This window comes from Vipera ursinii, assembly GCF_947247035.1.
Source record: "Vipera ursinii genome assembly, chromosome: 3".
NCBI classification, from domain to species: Eukaryota; Metazoa; Chordata; class Lepidosauria; order Squamata; family Viperidae; genus Vipera; species Vipera ursinii.
In genome coordinates, this window is record NC_139516.1 from 172771923 (window position 1) to 172799539 (window position 27617).

Sequence of the window (27617 nt, forward strand, 5' to 3'; positions counted from 1 at the left end):
ACAAGACAACTTAGAAGTTAAATATTTATTGAATAGTGTTTTAGATTTTTTTCTTTCTTGTTTCTGTTAATTGAATTATCTTTGAATAATTAAACAGCAGAGATATTGGTATTCAGCTCAGAGATTTAAAAATCTTTTAAAATCCTTTCCCACTTTGTTAAATATAACTCAGTGTATTCTGCTTTTTATGATTAATCCTTCATCAACGATTTACTGAGCACCAACTATATAACTTTTCCAATTATTTTTCTACTTACTGATATATCTTTGCATTATTTTTCTTCTTCTCTCTCTCTCTCTCTCTCTCTCTCTCTCTCTCACACACACACACACACACACACACCACACCTGCATATGCTCTTATTTATTAACTATTTGTATCAAAAACATTTGTTGAAGCCCAGGGAAATCCAAAGTGAAACTGCAGTACTGTGAACCATTTCAAAGTGGCATGCATGCATTTTTCTACCAAAGTCTTGATGACATTTTAAAATAAAAAAAATATGTTCATTTTTCAAAAAAATTGTATGTTGCTTTTCTTAACCAGGTCTTCCCAGAGAAAGAACGTGTAAGTCAAATAGTTGCAGACACATATATACATAAGATGATTGATAACATAATTGATTTGCCAATAGCACTTGATGTTTAGATACCCATCCCAGGATAATGTGTTTAATATTAATGTTTTGTACTTGATATTAAAACATGGAGTCATTTTTATGGCTGACATCTGTAAAATTTATTTCCATGGATGCACCAAACTTCCTTTAATAGGAGAAAGGTTTGATCAGTTGCATTATCTAGATTATACATTAGAGATATACAAAATTATCTGGATCCATGGTAGAAAGGGTGTAGAGAAAGATTTCTTTGCAATTATACAAATGAATGGTGTTTCCTTACTAATACTAATTAAAGTTCAGAAGTTCAATTATATTTATATTTTATAACATCAAAAAAGGAATACTGACCACAGAGAGATGAAAGCAATACACAGAAAGGTTTAGCTGCCAATGAAGATAAAAGAAGAATCAGGACTGATGAGCAGCAATCTTAGAGAAAAGTAACATAGAAGTTATTAAAATTTGCAAGTCCCAATATACTAATATGAGGATTGCCAAGGAAGAAAGTAAAATAGCACTGAGACCAGGGCATATATAATAAGCTAGAAAGCAAATGCATTGTGATTTAACTGGAATCAGGAGGCAATTTCAATATCAAAGGGTAATTTCTTTAAGAGAATAAAATAGGGAGCAGAGAAGATGGTGCAGCCTTGTTGGGTATATTAGTTCTAAGAGAAGCCTGGGGAGGAACCGATAGTGCTATTGACTCATTATGCTTGGACAGTCTTGAATAGACTCTTCCAGGCACTGTTGGCTCATATTTAAGTTGGAATTCTAGTGGACAATCATTTAAATATGAGCCAACAGAGTGTGGCAGCAGTTCTAGTACTGCTTTACAAAGCCTTAATAAGACCACACTTGGATAAATGCATCCAGTTCTGGTCACCACAATATAAAGAAGACATTGAGGCTAGAAAGAGTGCAGAGAAGAGCAACAAAAATTAGGGAGCTGGAGGCTAAAACAAACGAAGAATAAGTTACAGGAATTGGGTATGTTTAGTCTAATGAAAAGAATGACTGGGGTGATATGATAGCACTATTCCAATATTTGAGGGGCACCTACAAAGACAAGGGAGTCAAACTATTTTCCAAAGTACCAATAGGCAAGAAAAGAAACAATGGTTGTAAACTAACCAAGGAGAGAAGCAACGTAGAACTAGGAGAAATTTCCTAATGATGAGAGCAATCATGCAAAGGAACAGCTTGCCTTCAGAAGTTGTGGGTGCTCCATCACTGGAGGCTTTCAAAAAGAGACTGGACAACCATTTGTCTGAAACAGTAGGGTCTAGAAAATCTCCAAAATCCATTCCAACTCTATTATTCTATGTTCTATGTTTATAAAAGAATCCAGGAGAATGACATTTTTTCTTCTTCTGACAATATCAGGAAAAGAAGTCTTGTCAAAATTTATGAGGTTATATCTCGTAGAATCACCAAGCATTATAAGAGATGTAGCCCTGAGTTCAAAATACAGTTAATTAATCATATCTCTGAAAGATTGGAAAAAGCTGAAAATGTATAAAAACCACAAGGATATACAAATATTGCAATAATGACATACATTTATAATATGTAACAATGTGTAGATGCTTGACAGACAGGAGGTAATAATGAGAATAAGTGAACTTTAGTATACATCCAATATATAAGCTGGCCTCATGCTTTATACCGATATAATTTCAGTGTACTATAAATAAGCAAATGCATACCCACACAGGCAGATACAAACTTAGACATACTTACTGAGTTGTCTTGTTGATGACAGATTAAAATTATCTAGCCTGATTGCTCCAGACATATAAGCTGAGTTCCCAAATGGCAATTACTTGATTTTTAATAGAAAACTCTTCAGACTGTAAATGCATTACGAACAACAGCATTTCCACAGAAGATTCTATTCTACCTTGGATTAAATAGCAGTTAAATCACTGTCTCCTCACAGTTAACACTCAACAGGCAGAAACTATTATCTACATTGCAAGTTGTTTACTGTTTGTCATTTACTTATCCTCAAATGTGGCCTGCACCACACTTGGAAATTCTTCTTCCCTTGAGCTTTCACAAAATAGTTTTAGATAAAGCGCATATGGATTCATGTTTGAGTAAAATTAGCTTTAGGCCTACTTTTTTGTGACAGACATTTGTAAACTATATCAAACCTATTTATCTAATCAATAAAATCAAGTGCAGTGTATGCCTCCCAGCATACACAAAGGACAGCACAGCAGGAGGCTGATGGTGCAGATCAGCAGAGGGGCTGGACAGCTCCGGGCGATGACTGCTCACTCAGGATAAGCCTAATGACTTAAGCTGTTGACAGCCCCATGCATGGTCAGCCTGGTGGGAAGCCAGGATCCACACCCATTGTCACCTGCACTGGCAGGAAGCCCAGGTTTGAACTGATTGGATGCCATCCACCTGGGCAGGTACAAATAGACGCCAGGCTTCCCTGTTTCCCCAGTTCGTTCTGTTCAGAATAAACTCATCTTTACCCCAGCTCTGTGTCCGTCTCTATGTGAAGCACGCGACTTTACATCAAGTAATAAAGATTTTGCTGAACTATACAATTTCAGGTTACTAGTAGGCTCGGCTAATCATACCTCTTCCTAGTTGTTGTTGTTAGTTGCGAAGTCGTGTCTGACCCATCACGACCCCATGGACAATGTTCCTCCAGGCCTTCCTGTCCTCTACCATCTTCTGGACTCCATTTAGGCTCATACCTACTGCTTCAGTGACTCCATCCAGCCATCTCATTCTCTGTCATCGCCTTCTTCTCTTGCCCTCAACCTTTCCCAGCATTAGTCTCTTCTCCAGTGAGTCCTTCCTTCTCATTAGGTGACCAAAGTATTTGAGTTTCAACTTCAGGATCTGGCCTTCTAAAGAGGAGTCAGGGTTGATCTCCTCTAGGACTGACTGGTTTGATCGCCTTGCAGTCCAAGGGACTCGCAGGAGTGATGTCTCTGCTTTTTAGTGTGCTGTCTAGATTTGCCATGGCTTTCCTCCCCAGGAGCAAACGTCTTTTAATTTCTTGGCTGCAGTCCCCATCAGCGGTGATCTTGGAGCCCAGGAAAATAAAATCTGTCACTACTTCCATTTCTTCCCCATATATTTGCCAGGAATTGAAAGAGCCGGATGCCATGATCTTGGTTTTCTTAATGTTAAGTTTCAACCCAACTTTTGCACTCTCCTTCTTCACTCGCAACAAGAGGCTCTTCAGTTCCTCTTCACTTTCTGCCATTAGAGTGGTATCATCTGCATATCTTAGGTTGTTGATATTTCTCCTGGCAATCTTAATTCCAACTTTTGATTCATCTAGCCCTGCCTTTCTCATGCATATAAGTTAAACAGGCAGGGTGACAGTATACTGCCTTGCCAGACTCCTTTCCCAATTTTGAACCAATCAGTGGTTCCGTGTCCAGTTCTCACTGTTGCTTCTTGACCCACATATAGGTTTCTCAAGAGACAAATAAGATGGTCTGGTATGCCCATCTCTTTAAGAACTTGCCACAGTTTGTTGTGATCCACACAATCAAAGGCTTTAGCATAGTCAATGAAGCAGAAGTAGATGTTTTTCTGGAACTCCCTAGCTTTCTCCATGATCCAGCATATATTGGCAATTTGAACTCTAGTTCCTCTGCCTCTTTGAATTCCTGTCTGTACATCTGGTAGTTCTTGATCCACATACTGCTGGAGTCTAGCTTGTAGGATTTTAAGCATAACTCTACTAGCATGTGAAATGAGTGCAATGGTGCGGTAGTTTGAACATTCTTTGGCACTGCCTTTCTTTGGAATTGGAATGTAAACTGATCTTTTCCAATCCTATGGCCACTGTTGAATTTTCCAAATGAGTGTAGCACTTTTACTGCACTGTCTTTTAAGATTTTGAATAGCTCAGCTGGAATACTGTCACCTCCACTAGCTTTGTTGTTGCTCAGCTTTCCTAAGGCCCATTTCACTTCACATTCTAGGATGTCTGGCTCAAGGTCAGTGACCACCTCATCGTGGTTATCAGGGACGTAAAACTTGTTCTTGTATAGTTCTTCTGTGTAATTTTGCCACCTTTTCTTAATCTCTTCTGCCTCTGTTAGGTCCCTGCCATTTTGGTCCTTAATCATGCCCATTTTTGCATGAAACGTTCCCTACATCTCTCCAATTTTCTTGAAGAGATCTCTAGTCCTCCCTATTGTATTGTTCTCTTCTGTTCTTTGCACTGTTCATTTAAGAAGGCATTTTTATCTCTTCTAGCTAATCTCTGGAATTTTGCATTCAATTGGGCATATCTTTCTTTTTCTCCCTTGCCTTTTGCTTTCCTCCTGTCCTCAGCTATTTGCAAAGCTTCCTCAGACAGCCATTTTGCTTTCTTGCATTTCTTTTTCTTTGGGATGGTTTTAGTTGCTACTTCTTCTACAATGCTGTGAACCTCCATCCATAGTTCTTCAGGCACTCTGTCTATCAGATCTAATTCCTTAAATTTATTTGTCACCTCTATTGTATATTCATCAGGGATATGATTTAGTTCATACCTGAGTGGCCTAGTGTTTTTCCCTACTTTCTTCAGTTTAAGACTAAATTTTGCAATGAGAAGCTCATGGTCTGAGCCACAGTCAGCTCCTGGTCTTGTTTTTACTGACTGTATAGAGCTCCTCCATCTTTGGCTGCAGAGCACATAGTCAATCTGATTTCTGTGTTGACTGTCTGGTGATGTCCATGTGTAGAGCCATCTCTTGGTTTGTTGAAAAAGAGTGTTTGCTATGACCATCTTATTCTCTTGACAAAATTCTATCAGCCTGTTCCCTGCTTCATTTTGTACTCCAAGGCCAAACTTGCCTGTTATTCCAGCTATCTTTTGGCTTCCTACTTTAGCATTCCAATCCACCATGATGATAAGGACATCATTTTTGGGGTTAGTTCTATAAGGTGCTGTAGGGCTTCATAGAACCAGTCAATTTCATCCTCTTCAGCACTGGTGGTTGGGGCATAGACTTGGACTGCTGTGATATTGAATGGTTTTCCTTGATTCGAACTGAGATCATTCTGTCATTTTGGGGATTGTATCCCAGTATTGCTTTTCTTACTCGTTTATTGACTATGAAGGCTACTCCATTTCTTCTGAGGATTTCTTGCCCGCAGTAGTATACCTGATGGTCATCTGAATGACCCGTTCCTGTCCATTTTAGTTCGCTGATTCCTAAGATGTCGATGTTCAGTCTTGTCATCTCTTGTTGACCCCATCCAGCTTTCCTTGATTCATGGATCTTACATGTCCTATGGAGAAAAAATCTTTACAGCATCGGATTTTCCTTTCACCACCAGACACATCCACAGCTGAGTGTCCTTTCGGCTTTGGCCCAGTCGCTTCATTCTTTCTGGCACTTACTAGTGCTAGCCCTCTGCTCTTCCCTAGTAGCATATTGGACGCCATCTGACCTGAGGGGCTCATCTTCCATCGTCATATCTTTTTTTCCTTTTGGTACTGTCCATAAGGTTTTCATGGCAAAGATACTGGAGTGGGTTGCCATTTCCTTCTCCAGTGGATCATGTTTTGTCAGAACTCTGCTATGACCTGTCCATCTTGGGTGGCCCTGTACAGCATAGCTCATAGCTTCATTGAATTACCCAAGCCCCTTCACCACAACAAGGCAGTAATCCATGAAGGGATCTTCCTAGTTAGGAGCTTCTAAATAGGGGTAGTGGCTACTGATTTAAGATAACAATATCTGAGATAAATTATTTCTCAAATCTACCTCGTAGAATTGTGGTATATGATTGGATGTTCAATCTAGTGCTACAAAAGTATTGGTATCCTTCTACAAGAGTGATGAAACTGTTGGCTGGTTGCCCTTTCCCTTTTATTTGGTTGATTGTACAAAGAGCTATAGGCAAGTGCCACCCATCCTTAACCTGGGAGCTCCAAAAAAATTAAATCCTGTCATTTATCACTTGCCATGAATATGTTCATGATATGCAGACAATGGGTAGCTGTAAAGCAAATGAATCACTTTGAAAGATTGCAATACCAATCACTTTCTTCTAACACCATGTAATTCTGACACAGTATGTTTTATTTTTAAAGACCAACTTCTGGGTGGAGAGAGCTTAACAAATGGGTGAACAGAGCATTGTTTTAAAAAGTTATATCAGACTTCAAAAGAAGAAATCTTCCAAACATAAAAAGGCTTGATTTAAAAAGTAATAAAAGGAGATGTTTAAAAAGTATCTATAGAACTGTCTTATTTTCTCATGACATGCAAATATGGGGTCATCTAATAAATATTCAAGATGCAGAAAACAACATTATAAATAATTTACTTAGTAGCTAAATGTGGAGAAATTCAATTCATGTCATACTTAAACTATGGAACTATACACATTCTGTGGTAGCATGACTGATATCTATGTTTCTTATCAAAAGTGGCTAATCATGATGTTATGTAAAGACTACAAGATTTGAGACAGTACGTCACTTGCCAGCATCAAGTTCCCTTCGTCCAGTGCGCTCGCACAGGGAGGGTCTTCTCAGGGTGCCGCTGGTAAAAGATTGCCGGTGGATAACACCCAGGGGAAGGGCCTTCTCTGTGGGTGTGCCTGCCCTCTGGAACCAGCTGCCCGTGGAGCTCAGGACTGCCACTGACCTGCATTCATTCCACCGGGACCTGAAGACTTGGCTCTTTGAGCTTTCTGGCCCAGGCTGAGAATTTTAACTGTTTTATTTGCAGGGATAATTTAATCTTTTTAATTGTTTTTTAACTTTTGTATTTTGTATTGATGTGATTTTAAAATGCCCAGTAAACCGCCCTGAGTCCTTCAGGAAAGGGCGGTATATAAATCTAATAAAATAAAAAATAAAATAAAATAAATATCAATCTTTGGAAAACATGATCAAGATAATGTTATCATGATGACTTTTCAAAGGTTTATGGCTAGCTAATAAAGGCAAAGACTGAAAAGAATCCACAATTGATTCTGCTAGAAGAATGAAAGCTACCGTGTCTTGCTCAAAATAAGACCAGGTCTTATATTAATTTTTGCTCCAAAAGACACATTAAGGCCACATTAGGTCTTATTTTCAGGGAAATATGGCACTAAATGTGTATGTATGGCTGATTATCTTAACTGGGGCTTATTTTGGGGGTGGGGCTTATATTACATAATTCCTTAAAAATCATGCTAGGGCTTATTTTGTGGTTGGGTCTTATTTTCAGGGAAACATGGTAGTTACTTTGTCCTCACTCAGAAAAAATCGCTGTGGGAGTAGATTAGGATTGCATTTACTACTTAAACATGATGAAATAGTCAATAAAATCCATTCTAGCTTCGTAAATGTTTTTAAAAGCCCTACATTCTTGTGGGCTGCAGAATCAAATGGCCACATTACACAAAATAGGAAAATTTTTACTGTTCAGTATATCTCTATCTGAAGTAAATATGCAATCTTTTTCAAAATTAAGAGAACTTAAAAGTAGACTCTCAGTCATTTCAAAAAGAGTAACCCTTATCACCATCCAGATCCAATATGGTACATTGTATGTGTGATTTTAATTAAAAACCAGTAGCAAGATTTGCCATATTGGAATGTGGTCCAAAAAAAAGAAAGGAATTATCCTGACTAATTTAATTATATTACTGTGGTATGAGAACACGATGCAGCCTTAAACCACATTTTTTTGACCCTGAACCTATCTCCACAATTTTACTGCTAAAAATCGCAACATATTAATTATTGTTTAAGTGCTTTTGGGGTGTTGGGATCCAGAATATCTTTGAAGAAGGTAAAATTAGCTCTAATAGTTTATTTTAAGTGAAATTGTTAAATCTTGTCTTTCATTCACCCTTTTCTTTTTCCTGCCTTCTTCAAAGATTTCACTGCATCATTGTGTCTTCTATGGCCCTTGGAGCTCTTCAAATAGATAAAGACGAACTACTAGATGGAAAAAATATCCATGGACTAATGAAACATCGCTCTTTTCATATCCCCATATCACATTAATTCCATTTTTTTAATTCACAAATTAAACAAGAAGCATCAGATATACCACAATTATAGCAGCTAATAATTTTGGGTGAAAAAATTCTTAGGCATTCACCGCTACCAAGTTCTAGATTTCTGTTTTATTACTATTTAAAACTTTATTAATAAAGAAATTTGTACCACAAAAAGCTACAAACGTGGAATCTAAGATGACAAATTAAAAATATTTTTGTCTCTTTTCGTGCTTCTTTTAACTTTGAAATACTGTTTTTATGCTTTTGATATTTTATTGTACACTGCCCAGAATCCTTCTGTGAGGGAGATGAGTTGTTCTTAAATGTGACAAATAAATACAAATAAATATCTTTCTACTAGATATATTAGGGTTTTTTTCCCCACTTTAATTGTGTCCAATTGTCAGAGTCTGCTTGGACAAGTCCTTGCAATTTTCTTGGCAAGGTTTTTCACTGTCTCCTTCCTAGAGCTGAGAGAAAGTGACTGGGCCAAGGATACCAAGCTAGCTTTGGTCCTTAGGCAGGATTTGAACTCACAGTCTCTCAGTTTCTAGACTGGTGCCAAACTGGCACTCATATTAGAGTATACTATATATCGCTTGTAACAAATGTAAAGTTCCTGATTTTATACCAGAGATAATATACTGTTTTTAGAGTTTTAGGGGATTATTAGTATTTTTCTTTTAAAAAAATAATCCCTAAATCTTTGACATATCCATATTTTCAGTTGCTGTTCAACTGAAAGGTCAGTTTCACTGTTAAAGCTTCCTACTGCATGTCCTTGAAATGCCTTTGATTGAACAATTTAGAAATAGAATATGAAAAAATGGTTCCTAATTTTATTTTTCTCCATTGAAAAATTCCCGGAACTTTTTCATTTACATAATGTATTTATATAGCATTTATTTAACATTTCAGTGACCAATAACAATGTGAGCTAGATAAAAAATATGCAGTAATTTTGCAATTAACACCTTTGGCTTCAATAAAATGATCAATAGGAAAAAAAGGTAAGCAGCTAAATGATGCCAATAAAGAGAGAGATATATCATTTTTTTTAACATGGTGTAATTGCTACATAAGCCATGATCATTCCACAGGTTTTGCAGAATAACAGGAAAGGAGAAATATCTTCTCAGCTTTAATTCCATGCAACACTAGTTACTGTACTTGCGGTGTTAGAGAACAACAAAATATGAGATTGAGGGTTTTTTAAAAACTTTATTCATTTCAAACTTTATTAAGAAAGAAGAAACATAACAGAAAGCTGTAATTTTTGAATCTAAGAAGAAATATGAAAAATGTTTTTATATCTGAACCGAATATCTGCACACTAGATATATTAAAGTATAATGTACAGTATAGTGAAATTATTTGAAAAGTTATGGCAAAAGAACTTAATGAAAACAGAAATGACTGCCCACGTGTCTAATCACTAAAGTTACCCATTGGAAGTTTTCTGACACCAAAGAATTCTGGGAGGTATGTAATAAACAACTTTAACATTTTGTTTCACCAGCATTTCTTCTAAAGAAATAACTATAATCACTTGAACACACCCACTTGTCCTGGTTGTTATTTTATTGTAATAAATGCCTATGATGAATAGTCAGTGCTGAAGCCAAGATATAAACTTTAAAATCTTACCTGAGCTCCTGCGCGATTGAATCCACATGTGCTGTAAAAGAAGGGAAAACTGAATCAACTTAAATGTTTTGTTTTGTTTTATCTGCTTGCTTCTGATAAGTAAAGTAATGCTTTGAAAACAGGGTTAGTTTAATTTTCTCCCAGCCACAGGATTATTATTCTGAGTAGTAACTATTAAGTAGCAAATTCTATGATGACTTCAAAACAAAAGATGCAGATGGTTTTATACCACACTGAAAGATGAAAAAATACTGTACAATGGATAAAATTTACCTTGTATATTTTCTTTTAAAATAAATACAATTGCTACTAATAGCAGTAGTGAAAAAGCATAAAACTCTGGTTTTACCTATTTATTTACCAGCCTGAAAAAGATTAGATGGTTTATTGGAAAAGCCAATAGATCATTTACTCATCTTTTGGGAAAACACAGTTACTCTTATAAGCCTCTTTGGTCAAGAGAATAGAGTTTTAAGGCTTAAATATGCTTAACTGTTTGGGTAAATTAGAGTGATAGTCTCCTTAATGTTTAAAGAAATTATGGCAGTGTGTTAACTTTGATTAGAAACTACTAAAGAATCTCACTTAGCCTGTAGCTCCCTGCAGACTTAGTCAAATGGAAGCTCACAACAATGTTCAGATGTGCAGCAATAACTTCATTATTCCATTGCAATTAATCATCTCATTTGGGAGTTGCTTTTCATCCTGCTGATCTAAATGGAACTGCTGTCATTGATTTCAGCTGAAGGTAAAGGAAGCTTTTTAAAGAATCGTATAGATCTAGACTGATATCATTATAACTAGTTATATTGCAAGGGCTAAAAGGTATCTGGGTTGATAACCTCTGGGTGACCATGAGATGGCAGCAAATGGTCAAATTTATATGTATCTCTTTGCTACCATCTACTGTTTGAATTTATGTGGTTTATGATAGCTCCAGACATTATGCTCACTAAAATGAACACCAAAATGTGCATAGATGTATAAATTAGTTTTATAGCAATTTGTTTGGAATTTACAAAAATTCTAAGCAACTTACTTTAAAAAAGACGGACATAAAGTAGAAATTATTGGATTGTATCACTTAGTTCCTTCATCTGTAAATACAATTTTATGTGATAATGCACATTAATTTCTACATTCATAGACATCTTTCACATTGAAATGTTGTAATCAGAAGTTCTAAAAATGGTGGGTCATGAAATCTTGGGAATTCACAAATAAATAGAGAGGCCCTGATCACTGTCCACAAGAGTGTAAGTAGCAGGGCTTGGAAACAGCAGTCATTAGACCCAGAATTAGCAACAAAAGCATGGTCTGGGAATAAGAATAGGAATCTCAATGGGGAAGAAAACAGGACAAAAGCACTCTAGAAACTGGTCTCGAAGAAAAATTTTGGAACTACCAAATGCCTTACAGGAATTCTGCTTCAATCCAGCAAATTGGGTACCAGGAACAAGTTACAAGGGATGATACAAGTCCATGGGAAGATATACACTGATGTTGACTTGCTGAGGCAGAACAAAATAAATTTCAGCAGAATCATAGTCAAGAACCCTGATCTAATCACAGGAAGGTCAGGAATGAATTTGTGTTTTATTAGTGTAAGAACAGTTTTGGTCACCATGATGTAAAAAAGATGTCGAGACTCTAGAAAGAGTACAGAGAAGAGCAACAAAGATGATTAGGGGGCTGGAGGCTAAAACATATAGGGAACGGTTGCTGGAATTGGGTATGTGTAGTTTAATGAAGAGAAGGGTGAGGAGTGACATGATAGCAGTGTTCCAATATCTCAAGTGCCGCCACAAAGAAGAGGGAGCCAAGCTATTCTCCAAAGCACCTGAAAGCAGGACAAGAAGCAATGGATGGAAACTAATGAAGGCGAGAAGCAACCTAGAACTAAGGAGAAACTTCCTGACAGTTAGAACAACTAACCAGTGGAACAACCTGCCTCCAGAAGCTATGAATGCTCCAATATTGGAAGTCTTTAAGAAGAGACTGGACAGTCATTTGTCTGAAATGGTATAGAGTTTCCTGCCTTAGCAGGGGGTTGGACTAGATGACCTCCAAGGTCCCTTCCAACTTATTATTATTATTATTATTATTATTATTATTATTATTATTATTATTATTATTATTATTATTATAACTAGATAGGTTCAAGAAGTTTCTACATTGATGTGTTCCAAACTCCATATGGACTTCCAAGAATCAGTCTTTTCTCATTTATTTTTTCAGCATTCCACACCTATGTGTACATATTCTTTTGTATGTGCTGATACATAACGGCACTGACTTCTGGGAATACAGCATCCAAAAGCTCCATTCAGTGCTCCTGGAGCCTGTGAGAACTCATTCATAAGTCACCAATAAAACTGAGCTCTCACCAGATTCTGATTTTGCACATGCGCAGGGCTATGGAACTTCAATTAGGAATGCTTTTGAAGCTGTCACCCTCAGTACTTTCAAGAAAAAGCTCATTGCGAAAGTGGAAGATATATGTAGCTCTGATTTGAATTGTTTGGTTCTTGATTTATCTGAACTTGCTTTTCATTTTGAAGACATTTTGTTACTGGCTAGGTAACATCATCAGTGCATAGGAGAGTGAAATTTGCTGCCTAATTATATGTGGCAGCTTGTCCTATCAGTCTTGATTGGGGTATTATTTCTTCCTTGATTACTCTTTTGATTGGAAACAGGTAGAAGACTGTCAGGTAGAAACCTGGCAGAACATAGGCATGAACGTGGCAGTCAGAAGACAATGAAAATTCCTTAATCTCAAAACGCACTGACAAGTTCCAGCACAATTTCAACTGGAAAAATGTAGACTTAATCAAGACAGATCCAAAAATATAATACAGTTTCCTAACAACTTGGAACTCTGACTGATCAGCTAGTAACAAAAACACTGAGATAAGCTCTCTCTAGAAACCATTCAAAAATGGTAGTAATTAAAGGTCACAGAAACAACCAAACAACCTTAAGTACATTGATCATCATCACACCATCATTCGTTAACCCACATCCAGATAAGCAGAAACAATCAAGAAAGAAACAATGCCCCACTCAAAGAGCATTCAGTGAAACAATAAAGCAGTCAAGGTTGGTAGGACAAGCTACTATATTTAAACAGTCAGAAAACTTCACTCCCCTATACAGTACTATGTACTGGTGAAGTTGCCTAGCTTGGTTATTAACTATCTGCAAGAAGAAAAACAAGTTCAAAGAAGAGCTCCCTAGTCAGAGTAACATGAAAGCTATTATTTTAGAAGCCCCAGCTCCACAATGTTTGATAATTGCTTATTTCTGATGTAATGAGTTAAGCAACTCTGCATCTTTTAAAACAAATACTTTATAGGGGTCAAGAGGTCTCCAAACTTGTGGAAATAAATATGAAGCACATATTTTTTTTTTTAATTCTAAGAGCAGCTGCATTGGTTACAAGTCTCAGGTAACTATTACAGAAACTGCTTTTGGCCATCCTGACAGATAAGAAGTGAAGTAGTCATATGTACATATATATACGGAGACTGCTTGGAAGCAGCTTCAGAGCAGCACTAAAACTTTGCAATGATGTGGTTGCTTTAATGATTCAGAATGGGATGTTTCATACCCATTTCCATGCATTGCAGATGATGCTTTTCACACAATCTTTTCTCAGTCTTAATATTTGAAAATGCTTGCTTACAATGAGAAGGAAGGAAATTGCCATATGGTTGACCTTTAATAAAATAATTTATTTAAAATATGTATGTTAACACTGAGCTTATTTTGAATTCATTGCATTAAGAAAAATCAGAGTTGGGCAAGCAGGCTTCTATTCATAAACTAAAATGAGTTTTCTGACCATTCAGACAAAATATTTGGAAGGTCTTGGATGCTTGAGTACGGAAAGCCACTTGTCCACTTAGGCCTCTTTCTTTGGATAGAATTGATAATATTTACTGGAGATAATTTGGTCTGTAATCCTTTCCCATGACAGGATTAGCTGATACACTTTTTCTACTAGTGTCCTTCTCCATTTTCTAAACTTTACAGTAAGGGAGGTTTTTCCTGCAATGGGAAAAATCAAGGCAGAGAATGCTTGGGCAGGACTATTTATTCATCTATGAGATTTTATCCCACCTTTATTACTTTATAAGTTATTTTCCTCACAACAACAACCTTGTGAAGTAGATTGGGCTGAGAAAGTGCGAAAGCTTTCATACCTAAGGCATTGTGGGAAGAAAGTGACTTCCATATCCCCTATGACATATTCTATGTCACCCTTGCCATGCACATCATCCACTAACCTTGGCCATGCTTGACCTCAGTAAGTCTCAGTAGATCATAAAACAAAGAACTATTTAAGTTTTTCTGATCATAGTGATTCTGGGGCTGAACTGGCTGAGTGCATCTCCCATTAAGACATTAGCAACTCAGTCAAAACCCATAAGAAATCTCTTAGGACATGGAAGTCCTTTACACAGAGAAAAAGGTTGCGATTGGCTATAGGTTGCAAGCCCATTGAGCTAAACATTCCTTTTAAGAATAAGCAAAAGATCCCTTCCTCTGTGTGACAACCACTTCTAACTACAATGTTCATTAAGCAGGAAGCCAAGTGATATGGAGGGAATGGAGGGGGGGACCCTACAAGCTCAGCAGGATGCCTAACTGAGCACCCCCTTTTGGCTATTCAGCTAATTACAGTTTTCAATAATTTCTAGTAGGCAGGCTCTGTTCTTGGGAGGAACATAGGGAAGGTATAAAGCTAAATACTTGAGAACTGTAACTTTGTTGCAACCTTCAGTTGTTGTACTGCAGGTTATGTTGCCAGAATAAACTCACCCAGTGAAATAAACTGACCCTCCTGTGTATTCTTAAGATGACCTGGTCTGGATTTGAACCTAGAAGAGCAAAACTCAGAGTCTCCTGTCCCAAAGGCGCTTTTAAAAAAAGGCAACAGGACTTTCTTGATTTTTCTTGAAGACAGTTCATTTCTCATCCAACAAGAACTGAAGAAGCTTCTTGGATGAGAAGTGGAGCATCTTCAAGAAAAATCAAGAAAGTCCAGTTGCCTTTTGAAAAAGCACCTTTGGGACAATCATGACCTGGATGACTGAAAACCTCCATAGACATTCAGAATCTCCTGGTTTCTGGATCAGCACTCTAACCACTAAATCAAACTACATGTTTCAATTCAGCCTATGATGGTCTCCGATGCAGCTGTAACAGGAGTGGGTAATGGGATGATATCTCATAGGAAGAAGGTGTCTTCCAACTATGTGTTACAAGCTTTTAGGTCATTTCAACAACTAATGCTTGAATCAGATTACTTGCCCTGAATTGTTCATTATATGCATTATCTTCTTGCACCAGCGTATTCAAACATGATATAAATAAGCAGATGCTTCAAAGGTCCTTCATGGAGTCATATGTCAAAGTACCCTTAAAGTGCCCTTAAAGTAATGGATTGTAGCAAATTAGATTTATTAGCATTACATTTAGTCATTGAAGTTCTGCCACAAACTTTGCAACTAAAACCTGCTTCAAATGAAAATAAAATATTCCTATTTATTTACTTTTATATATGCCCTTATCCCGTTTTCAATGAGGGGTCACAAAGAACATTAACAATTATAATAAAAAGTTATTTTCCTTAAGGGGTTGTATTACTAGTCAATCATGTTTTCCAGATGTTTAGATCATTAAGGGGCCTTTTAATCTCAATATTGCATTGCCATCTGTTCCACTCCTTACCCAATGAGAATCAGAAAATGGGTTTAGCAAATATTCGAAAATATATGTCTTTCTCTTTTAAAAATATGTATATATGTATATGTGTATGTGTGTATGTGTGTTTGTGTGTGTATGTATATACATTTCAGGTAGACAAACATTCATTTGGAAAGGATATTTTTTTAAAAAAATGGTTATAACAGAGTTTGTTCAACTGGGAACAAAAATTCACTAAAATGCATGTCCCTCGTTTACCCAAGTTAGCATATAATTTGAAAAGGATCAGTCACACTGAGGAGTTTATATTCTCTTCCAAAATCATTGCTTGCATGGCAAAAGCCATTTAGTGTCAAAATATCAGAGAGCTTCTGTTGGGATTTTTCAAATTGTCTATGTGAAATTTATCATGCATTAGAATGATTGTCTTTCCTCTTTCATTCCCCAATGCATGTAATAACATTTCACCTCGTAATGCTTGCAGTTTCTGTCCGGGCTTGATTAAAATGAGCCCTAAGGAAGGTGTCGACTGCACATTTGGGAGCCTGTGCAGAGATCATTATGCTTCATGGTATGGTGGGCACAGGGTCAGAGAAAGGGGCCTTTTAAGCTAACTCACCCTCGATTCCTCTTGAACGGGTACATAGCTTTTTATCTTCTCCATCAGCATCCATCTGCAAGAAAACAGGAAGCATTCAATTAAATCTATTTACCACTGAAGACTGTTTTGATGTCTTACAAATGAAGAATTTATTAATCTGTTGTAACTGAGTTAAAAAGCCAACCATGAATGACTTTCAGTGACAGTTCAGAAGCTATTTCTAACACAAACAGTGTATCTTTAATAGGCTCTCCACGCAACTGCCAATGAGCTACAAATGAGTAGTGATTTAAGGATTTACATTCTGATTCCAGTTAAGAAATTGTGTATATGTTTGTATGTACTCAGATAAAAACTCCATCTAGCCTGGAACCTAGCCTAGAACTTTTCCTCCCTCCGCACCAAATGTTTTCATCAAGATCCAAGCAGGGCATGAAGGCTTTTGTCCATTGGTGCCTTCCAGGACGTGGCATACAGTAACAAACTGCCTGCAAGTATTGAAGTTCCATTAATCCATCATAGTCATTATTACTAACTGATGTATCACTAGATGAATTTGTCTAATGTCCTTTTAAATCCATGCAGGGGTGAATTGTACAGGAACAAATTTCATATATTTCTGTTGTCTTGAGAAGGAAATATTTTGTTTGTCTTAAAGTGACTGTCTATCAATTTTAAATTTAAAGTTGTAGGAGAAGAGAAAAAGATAATAAGCTGTGCTGTATATTCTTATATAAGTTATTGGTTTCCACTAAGAAAACGGCCTTATGAGATTCAACAACTACAGTCTAACACATCCTCTGCCTAGAAACACGTACTGTCTGTTGGTACAGTTCAGACACATGTGGAAAATTTGTAAATTTAACACAGTATGTGGCAGTACGTATGTCCATACTATCCGATAACCCATCAATTATTTTATGTTGTTAGAATTTTGAGATTTGTTACATTGTAATTAATTCATTTTTATATTAACATACACCCTCTGAAAACACAGTTAACAGAAAGCAAACAAGTATTTTCAATAAATCTTTTAAAGAAAAAAATTGATAAAATATCTTAAGCGCACAATGTAATAAACATAGTTTTTAAATTTTTCCATGTTCTTCTTTTTCAAGGCTACTTTATTATTTATATTGTTTAGATTTATGTGTTGACTAAATTAGTGGACTAACAATCCAATATATTTGGATTTCAGTAAGGCATTTGACAAAGGAGATCCCAACCTACTGCTTGGTAAGCTAAAAAAAAAATGGGATAGACAGCATCACCACCAGAGGGATTTGTAATTGGCTACAAACTGCACTCAATGAGTAATGGAACTACATCTACATCTATATCTACATGGAGGGAAGTAAGTAGTGGAGTACCCCAAGGTTCCATTTTAGTACTCTTCAACATCTTCATAAACAATTTAGATGAGGGAATAGAAGGGGAACTCATCAAATTTGCAGATGACACTAAACTGGCAGGAAGGTAGGTTCAAGATCCAGATGAATCTCAACAGACTTGAACACTGTACCCTATATAACAAAATGAAATTTAATGTAGAGAAAAGTATAGTTTTACACAGGAAAGAAAAACCAAATGTACAGGTATAGGTTAGGTGAAACCTGGTTCAATAGCAGTAAATGTGAAAGGGATTTTGGAGTCCTAGTGGACAATCACTTAAATATGAGCCAGCAGTGTGGCAACAGGCCAAAAAAGCCAATGCAATCCTAGACTGCATTAACAGAAGGATAGAATCAAGATCACATGAAATATTAGTACTGCTTTATAAAGTCTTGGTAAAACCACACTTAGAATACTGTATCCAGTTTTGGTCACCATATTATAAAAAAAGATGTTGAGACTCTAGAAAAAGTGCAGAAAAGAGCAACAAAGATGATTAGAGAGCTGGAAGTTAAACATGAAGAATGATTGCAGGAATTGGGTATGTCTAGTCTAGTGAAAAGAAGAACTAGGGCAGGGGTGTCAAACTCAATTTCATTGAGGGCCACATCAGCATTGTGGTTGCCCTCAGGGGGCTGGGTGGGTGTGGCCTGGGTGGGTGTGGCCTACTGGGTGGACGTGGCTAGAGTGTGTATGGCCTACTGGGTGGGCGTGGCCAGCTCTACATTGTTCGCATCAAGGGTGCCTATGGGGGCCTGGGCAGGAGTGGGACAGATCTGAGGGTCTCTGGCAGGAGGAGGGTCTCTGGGCCAGGGCCAAGGCAGTGGGGGCCGTTCTCTCACTGTCTCCAGGATGGCTTCGTGGGCTGCATGAAACCACTTCACGGGCCGGATCTGGCCCCCGGGCCTTGTGTTTGACATGTCTGAACTAGGGGAAACATGATAGCAGTGTACCAATATTTGAGAGACTGCTACAAAGAAGTTGGGGTCAACCTATTTTCCAAAACACCAAAAAGCAAGGCAAGAAGCAATGGATGGAAATTAAACAAGGAAAGAAGCAACCTAGAAATAGAGAGAAATTTCCTAACAGTGAGAACAGTTAACCTGTGAAATGGCTTGTCTTCAGAAGTTGTAGGTGCTCCATCACTGGAGGCTTTTAAGAAGAGACTGGATAGCCATTTGTCTGGAATAGTGCAGGTCGCTTGAGCAGGGGGCTGAACTAGAAGACCTCCAAGATTCCTTCCAACTCTATTATTCTGAACTCTGTTATTCTGAACTCTGAACTCCTCTGGGAATGCAAGATAATGTATGAATTTCTGGTTCCTTTATATTATTCCCACAATAACAACTCTGCAAAATAAACAAGATCATGATTCTCCTAATACCCAGTGTTCTTTCAAGGGCATAGATTTGAACCTAGGTCCTACACTGCCACTTTAGCTCCTATATCTCACAGATGTTAGATTTATTTTATGGGAGAGAAGCTAAGTCTCTGAGGTTACTACAATCACTATTGTAACTATTCTGGTGGTATGTTGTGAATTTGGAACATATCTTGGCACTGAAAGTATGTTCCACACAAGTGGGTATAAACATTTAATTCATCATAACTTTCTTTCCTATGAATTGTTCACAAAATTCTAATAAAGCAGTGGATCTGGTTATAATTATGCATTGAAATTGGTCAGGCTTCTGGTGACATCTCATTGGTATCATTTCTAGCAATTATAGCTCCAACTGAAACAAATATATTCAAATTATATAATTCAGAGAGCATATTATGTGGTAGAAATTTCTTTGGATAGACTGACAACAAAACCACAACTAAACAGGGCTGGTTTTGTTCCTACTGCCTCCTCAAACCTATCCAAGAAGTTATGCATAAAACATTGTAACAATTATATGTATTGCCATTTTATTATATTTGAAAACTCTTAACATTTTTCTGTAAAGTAAAAACATTAACTTTTATTTACAGCATGAAGAAATCCACTATCCAGCTAGAAATGGGAAAATTTTCTTCCATTATTATTAGTGATAAACAAATTTTCAAGCTGACAATGGAAGCAAGAGGAGCAGCTGTTCTTAAATTGTGTGTATGATTGTGTGTTTTCCACTTAAACAGAGGAAGAAAATGTGAGAGCTTTGGTTCTGAATACGAACAAGAAGGGACAAAAAAAGTAATTTGAGGTTTTGAGCAAAAGAACTAATTAAACTCTGAAAAATATAAAGGAACCACATTTTGAGATGATGAAATATTTGCTTATTGAATTAAGATATTGTAATATAGATTTTAAAATCAGTAAATTAGGCACATATGCAACTGATTTATTCACTATGACTTTTATTTATTTTTTTAAAAAAAACAACCTCAGACTATCTTAAGAGCAACCACCCTGATCATTGTCCCTTTGATAAAAATAAAATTCTGCACAATTTTCATGATCTGTTTCATTTAGAAATAAAGACTTTTTTTAGTTTGCCAAGAATATTTTTATACAAAGGATGTTGTAGAGCAGAATAAAGAGTGCCACGTAACAGAGTGAGCACACCTGTTACTCGTCCCAGCTTCTGCCAACCTAGCAGTTCAAAAGCACGTAAAAATGCAAGTAGAAAAATAGGGACCACTACGGTGGGAAGGTAACAGCGTTCTGTGCGCCTTTGGCATCTAGTCATGCCGACCACATGACCACAGAGACATCCTCGGACAAGCGCTGGCTCTTCGGCTTTTAACGGAGATGAGCACCGGCCCCTAGAGTTGGAAACGACTAGCACGCATGTGCAGGGGAACCTTTACCTTTTAGCTTTAAGTTTTAACCTGACAATCTCATCCAGCCTGCCAAAGCCTTACGACTTCACCCAGAGTCTGCCATGAATGACGGAAACCTCTGTTTACTCTGTGGATTAACCTGATGAATTGTTACTCTAGAAACACAGACAAATATTTTGCTTTAGAATTTATGTGTTGTATATTATTTGTTATAAAGAATTCTAAATTTGAAGGCTGGTGTCTCCAGATATTTTGCGATTATAGCCTTCAATGTAATCCCAATACAAATTAAAGACTGGGAAAAATTGACATTTATTTTTTTCAGCCAGCCATAATTCAAAAGCTAGGAAACGTTGTGTTCTAAAATTATGCAATTAGTTTATTATTATGGATTGTAATAATGATTGCAATTAAGCATAACTAAGAAACTTGAATATTGGATTGTAAAACAATTGCAGATTGAAGTAATTCTGATTTTGAATTATTGTGCTTTATGTACTGCTTGATCAATTAAGAAGACTGATTAATAGCAACAGCAATGTTAGATAATGCCCAAACCTCCTCAAATCAAATCATATATGGTTTGGATTTATTATTTTGTATATTATTTAATTTGAAGCTCAAGTTGGTTTACATGGGTACCCTCCCTTATTTTATACCCCATAATGAGAGCACTGTGAAGGGACAATTAAATGCCATAAAGTTGCTATCAACATTTAGAGACAATATAGGTAGATTTTATGTCTTGATGATATAAAATCCTGCTCCTATTTTTCCAATAATGTACTCCTCGTCATTCTAATTGAGTTCATCCACTTTGCTGCTGGTCATCATTTTTTTCTTCTTTCACCTTTTTCAGAAAACTAAATATTTGCATAATGTATCCAAAACATAATAATTTGAGCATCATGAATTGTCCCTTAAGTGAGAACTCTGGCTTCATATGTTTCGTGATTCTTTAACTTGCTTCCTTTCCCATTCATGATATGGTATCTCATGAAGGTTTTCCAATACCAATGTTCAAAATCATTGATAGTCTTTCTATTCCTTTTCAGAGTCTGACTTTCACTTTCATAAAGCAGAGAAAACTAGTACCTGCATAATTCTGATTTTAATTGCATGTAGAGCTTCCTTTTCAACACTATTGTACCAAATGTTAGTCTATGGTGCATTTCTTGACTGCCAGGTTTTTTTTTTATTCTTAAAAGCAGAAGGTATCCATCATTTAGATTCTTCACTGTTATTTCAAATGTTGGTTACTTTACTTGTTGTCATTAGTTTGGTCTTCTTTTCATTTAATCATAGTCCCATTTTTTTGTTTGTACTTCTTGACATATTACTAGAGCTTGCAGATAATTTGCATGAGGACAAGGAGTTGTTCTGGGATTCCCATTTCTGTAAGGACACTGCATGGCTTGGCATGGTTAATACAGTTTAAGGCTTTTCTAGAAGCAATTGAATTATACTGATCCACAGTTTCATGGCCATGAGCTTCAGAGTTTGGTTGCTTGCTGTTCGGCAATTTCTTTTCACATCCATTCTTAACAAAGTCTACACTTCCTCTAATTTTCTATCAGTGAAATTCAGGACTTTAAAGCCATTCCTGTTGTCCTCCTTGAAAATTGTGGATATATGCTCAAGATCATATCATGGAGACTGATTACCGTAGGTTCTTCTTTCAAGCCTTCTTTAGATTGACAAGGAACCTGCATATGAGCAATTTGTTATCTGTTCCACAATCTTTGCTGTTTAATCGACATTTGATCATTGTTTGCATTGTAGTCAAGAACTGTCCTTATTCATACTTCCTTACCATAAAAGCAATGTCATTCCTTCTTTAATGTGTCCTAAATGCTAAAAACCATGGTTTTCTGACTGAAAATGTCCACTTCCACTCAGTTCAGTTCTCTGGTGGTGAAGTTGTCAAAGTCAATGCATCTTTCAAAGTGCAAAGTGCTGAGCTTCAGTGGCGTAGCGTGGGTTGTCAGCACCCGGGGCAAGGCAACCGGAAGCGGAAATAGAGGGGCGGGCGGGCGGTGATGTCACGGCACCGCCGAAAAGACGCGCCCCGCAGCGGCGTAGACTTTCCAAGAACAGTCGCGTGCATGCGGGATGCTTCCGGGTCCCTCTCGAGGGCGGCTGGGTGGGGCTCTGACCTGCAAGAGCCACTGCATTCAAGCTCGCATGTGAGCCCTGCTAAATAAAGCCACGCATGCGCACGAAGCTAGGCCGGCTGGCCGGCGGGTCCGTCTTCGCTCGGCCAAGCCTGCCGGGGCGCCTGCGGGGTGCTTGCGGTTGGCCTGAGCCTGAGCGGAGAGTTGGCCGCTTCTATTTATTTTATTCAGTTTATGTGGCTGCCCATCTCACCTGCCAGACTCATTTCGCTTTGCAAGAAAGAGCAGCTCAAGAGTGGAGCCAAGCCAACTCTGTGCAGCCCTTGAGGCTCCCTGAGCAGCTCAGTGCGAGCGCCCCCCCAGATGTTGCGCCCGGTGCGGCCGGCCCCCCCTGCACCCCCCATGCTACGCCACTGCTGAGCTTACCTGTATTTATGTTCTTTGTATTTCATGTTCCAACTCTAATTCTCTGTCTTTGCAGTTTTGGATTTTCATGTCCTGTATAGTCTGAAGACTAGCCTAGCTATGTCATAAACACCAATATATAATACACCAAATGATTCTCAATGGTTCCTCAACAGTATGTCGAAGGCCCATTATCCAGCAGTATATTATCAATAATTTTACATCTATATGTAGTTTTTTTGGTAAAGTACAAAAGTGATTTATCACTGCTTTCTCCTGCACATAAAATAATACTTTTGCCATTATCACTAAAATGCTAATCCACCTCCATCATTTTCTATATCACTGTTGCCCAATACTGGTGCCACGTTGCTTTAGTTAGGATGACTTTTATGCTTTGGCTGATCTGGTTGGAATTATAAATTCTTCATTATCCTTCTCAGGAATATACAGACACATGCACACACATACTGCCATGATGAAGTCAATATAGTAGGATTTGAGAGGGTGTCAAAGCATTCTATGATCCAAAACAGTTAATTCTCTAGAGCAAGTTCAGACAATTTAATTTAGAAAGAAAGTAGCTTCTGTTGAGCAAATAAATAATCTGAATAGAATTTGCTCATTAATCTTGTGTATCTATATTAATTAATCCCTATTTCCATTTCCATCAATCTTTTTTTAAGGTTGCATATTTAGTTTAATCAAATATTGGAAAACTTCAAGGAACTTTGTGAGATTCTCTGTCCCCCCCCCCACAGCTAATATTACACAAGGCTGTATGAGATATGTAACATATGGTGTATGACATATGACCTAAATATCTCTTTATAGGAATAAACAAGCAGTCAAACAGTTGAACAGATTTTTGTAAATGTTATGCAGATACTTGAATAAGTCTGTTTCTTTGGTTTTGGTCTTTCATAATCTGAAATTAGAAATGTGTGCATGTGGGGGGAGTCTATGCATGTGTGTGTGTTAGCAATGAAGGACAATAGAGGATAATAGAAAATGCTCCAAAGAAAATGGCTATCAATGTAGATAATTAAAAATAAAGTGTCTGATCAGAAAGAAAACTTCTCTGTTGCTTGCTGCCATTCAAACCTTGGATGGGGTGGTTTGCAATGTGATTGCAATAGTAATGGGAAATGTGGCTCTGTTCTCTGATGCTGAGTCGTGATTGAAGGCACTGACCTGCCATAGACTTATAATAGGGGAGCAGGTGTGGCAATGATGGACTTTAATTTCCTTTAATAAACCTTTTATGTGCCACACTTTTACTGCCATTCCATGCTCTCCAAGGTCCTGCACATAATAGGTTCATTACTTTTGATTACTATAGTCTATTGAGACAAACAACTCCAGATCACACTATATATTATGTGCAGTTAAACCAATACAGACTATTTATCCAATGTGCAGTATTTCACCTGCAACTATGCTGAAAAAATTAACAGCCACTCTTACAAGCTAAAACTATTCTTTTTTTTAAAGCAGTTAGAATAACATCCTCATCATTTCATAATAAACACTACACCAATCACTGCAGTTCTTTTTTAATTGTGAAACAAACTGAAAAGTGGAGGAAATTCTGGCTCTTTTTAAGCAGCATTTATTTGAGTTTTTATTTTGTCATGAATATTTAAATACCACGCAGTGGGTGCAAAACACTAGCCAAATCAATATAGGTGATTTTTTTTTCTATTGATTTTCTTTCTTTAGGAAAATCATTTGAATTTATGACAGATGTTTAAACAGATTAAGATTAATCTGGCTAGGCCTATTTAGTATGATGAACATAGCACTGTAAACCCATCATCATGGGCTGAGGGTGTCTGCTGCATACAAAGTAGTCCACAGAAAACTCAAATCACCCTCCCCTTCCCCCAACGTCCTCAAAAAGCTGGAGTTATTTACAATGTCCCAATGCAGTGCAGTTTTCCATCCATTCAGTGACATATTTTAAAGAGTCATAATGTAAACTTGAGCAATTTCTTCCATTATCTTCAAAAGTTTACTTTAGCTCTTTGATAAAGCCTTGTTTTAGGACATATAGCTTAATATTAACCAGCACTTTCTTAATAAGAAAAATTGAAATAAATCAATTGGCTATTCAACTAAAGTAATTGAGGCAAGAAAGTACTCAGGGTATGGGTAAAAAAATATCAAGATGGAGGTTGCAATGGTACAAAGTTCCACCTATTTATGTGATGCACATAAAAACCCAGGTGGAGCTTCATTCACATTAACACAGTCACCATCTTGATTTTTTTTTAAAATCACATTTTGAAGACCCTCCTACTTTGGGGCATGGTACATGAGCAGCCTTTTATTAACTCAAGCAATATTTCACACACACACACACACACACACACACACACACACACACACACACACATATATATATATATATATATATGGATCCTTGGTTTTTCGGGTTTTTCCCCGCGTAGAACTAAAGGTGTAGGCGCAACGTTTCGACGGAATCCCATCCGTCATCATCAGGCTTTAGCTTCCTTCTTCTGGGAGAAGCATGTGGCTGTTTGTTCCTCTTTTTTAAACTGTTCCTCTTTTTTAAACTGCTCTTTTTTAAACTGCATTTCAGTTTCCCTTTAATTCTTTGTTAGTAATTTACACACACACACATATATATATATATATATATATATATATATATATATATATATATATATATATATATATGAACAACAAGAATAATAATACTAGTCAGTGTGTGATGATTAGAAGTTTGGAAGTCACAACAAATCTGGAGACCAACTAATTAAGAAATCAGTCAACCTGATATGATTATTTTTCTGAACTCTAGCAGCATTAACATTACTAAAGAAAAAATGTTTGATGTTTCGTTAAATAGCTTGTATATATTTTAAAGTTTTCAGGGGATAATTTAAAGCACCACTGAAATTTAAAAGAATATTTAAAAGAAACAGACAAAACAAAAGAGGAGGAGGAGTTGCTCTATATATAAGAAATAACTTTATTTCTACAGAAATAGAGCACAACAATGACAAAAATTGTAAACTTGAAAGCATTTGGGTCAATATAAAAGGGGGGGAAAATGACATTGCCATAGGTGTATACTATAGGCCACCCAACCATGCAGAGGAAATAGATGAACTTTTTGCTAGTCAGCTAACTAAGGTATGTAAGAAGCACATCACAATAGTAATGGGGGACTTTAATTACCCTGATATCAACTGGGAGACAAACTCTGCACCAAGTGGAAGATCAAACAGATTCCTGTCAAACCTAGCAGGCAACTTTCTCTCCCAAAAAGTAGAGAAGGGAACTAGGGGATTAGCCATATTGGATTTAATTCTCACAAACAGAGATGAAATGATAGAAGGTGTCGAAGCCACAGGAACCTTGGGGGGAAGTGACCATGCAATATTGGAATTCAACATTCTGGAGGCACAAGCAATAGAACACAGCCAAACTAGAGTCATGGACTTTAAAAGAGCTAATTTCAATAAACTTAGAGAGACCATGGGAAGAAGTCCATGGATGAGAATCCTAAAGGGGAAAACAACTCAAGAAGCTTGGGAAATTTTGAAAAGTGAGATAATAAAAGCCCAGTCTAGTACAATACCAACAAAGAAGAAAAATAACAGCTCTCAAAAGAAACCAGCATGGCTGCATAAAGAACTCTCTGATAAATTGAAAGATAAAAAGGACAAGTATAAGAATTGGAAAGAGGGGCACATAACTAAGTCAGAATATCAGCAAATAGCCCGTGCCTGCAAATATGAAGTGAGGAAAGCTAAGGTTCAAAATGAACTAAGGCTTGCGACCAAAGTCAAAAATAACAAAAAAGTCTTCTTTCAACATATAAAAAACAAGAAAAAAGTTAAGGAAATGATTGGTCCATTAGTGGGGGAAAGTGGCAAGAAGGTGACAAGCAACAGGGAGAAAGCAGAACTATTTAATTCGTTTTTTGCATCTGTCTTTACACAAAGGGAAAAAACAGTCCAACCTACCCAAACCAGTGCCATAAAAAACAGAATAGAAACGCAAGTTAAGATAGGCAAGAAAATGGTAAGTGAGCACCTGTCCAGCCTAGACGAGTTCAAATCACCAGGACCAGATGGATTACACCCCAAGGTTCTCAAGGAACTGGCAGACGTGATCTCAGAACCACTGAACTATATTTTTCAAAGATCCTGGAGCACTGGGGAACTACCAGAGGACTGGAAGAGAGCTGATGTAGTTCCCATATTCAAAAAAGGGGAAAAATAGATCCAGGAAACCGCAGACCTATCAGCCTGACCTCAATACCTGGGAAGATTCTGGAAAAGATAATCGAACAACAAATCAGCGAACACCTTGATGCAAACAAAGTCATCACTA

The 27617-nt window shown here is 37.1% G+C and overlaps 1 protein-coding gene across 1 annotated transcript in view; it reads right to left on the minus strand.

Annotated features, from left to right (window-relative positions):
- ST18 (ST18 C2H2C-type zinc finger transcription factor) overlaps positions 1–27617 on the minus strand; it is a gene marked incomplete at its 3' end in the record, with an annotated part of 106318 nt that overhangs the window by 71835 nt on the left and 6866 nt on the right. The window contains exons 2-3 of the mRNA XM_083359992.1: positions 16588–16642; positions 10254–10284 (exon numbers count right to left, since the gene is read on the minus strand). Of these exons, the coding sequence (XP_083216118.1) occupies positions 10254–10284; positions 16588–16642 (86 nt within the window). The remainder of the gene's footprint in view (positions 1–10253; positions 10285–16587; positions 16643–27617) is intronic.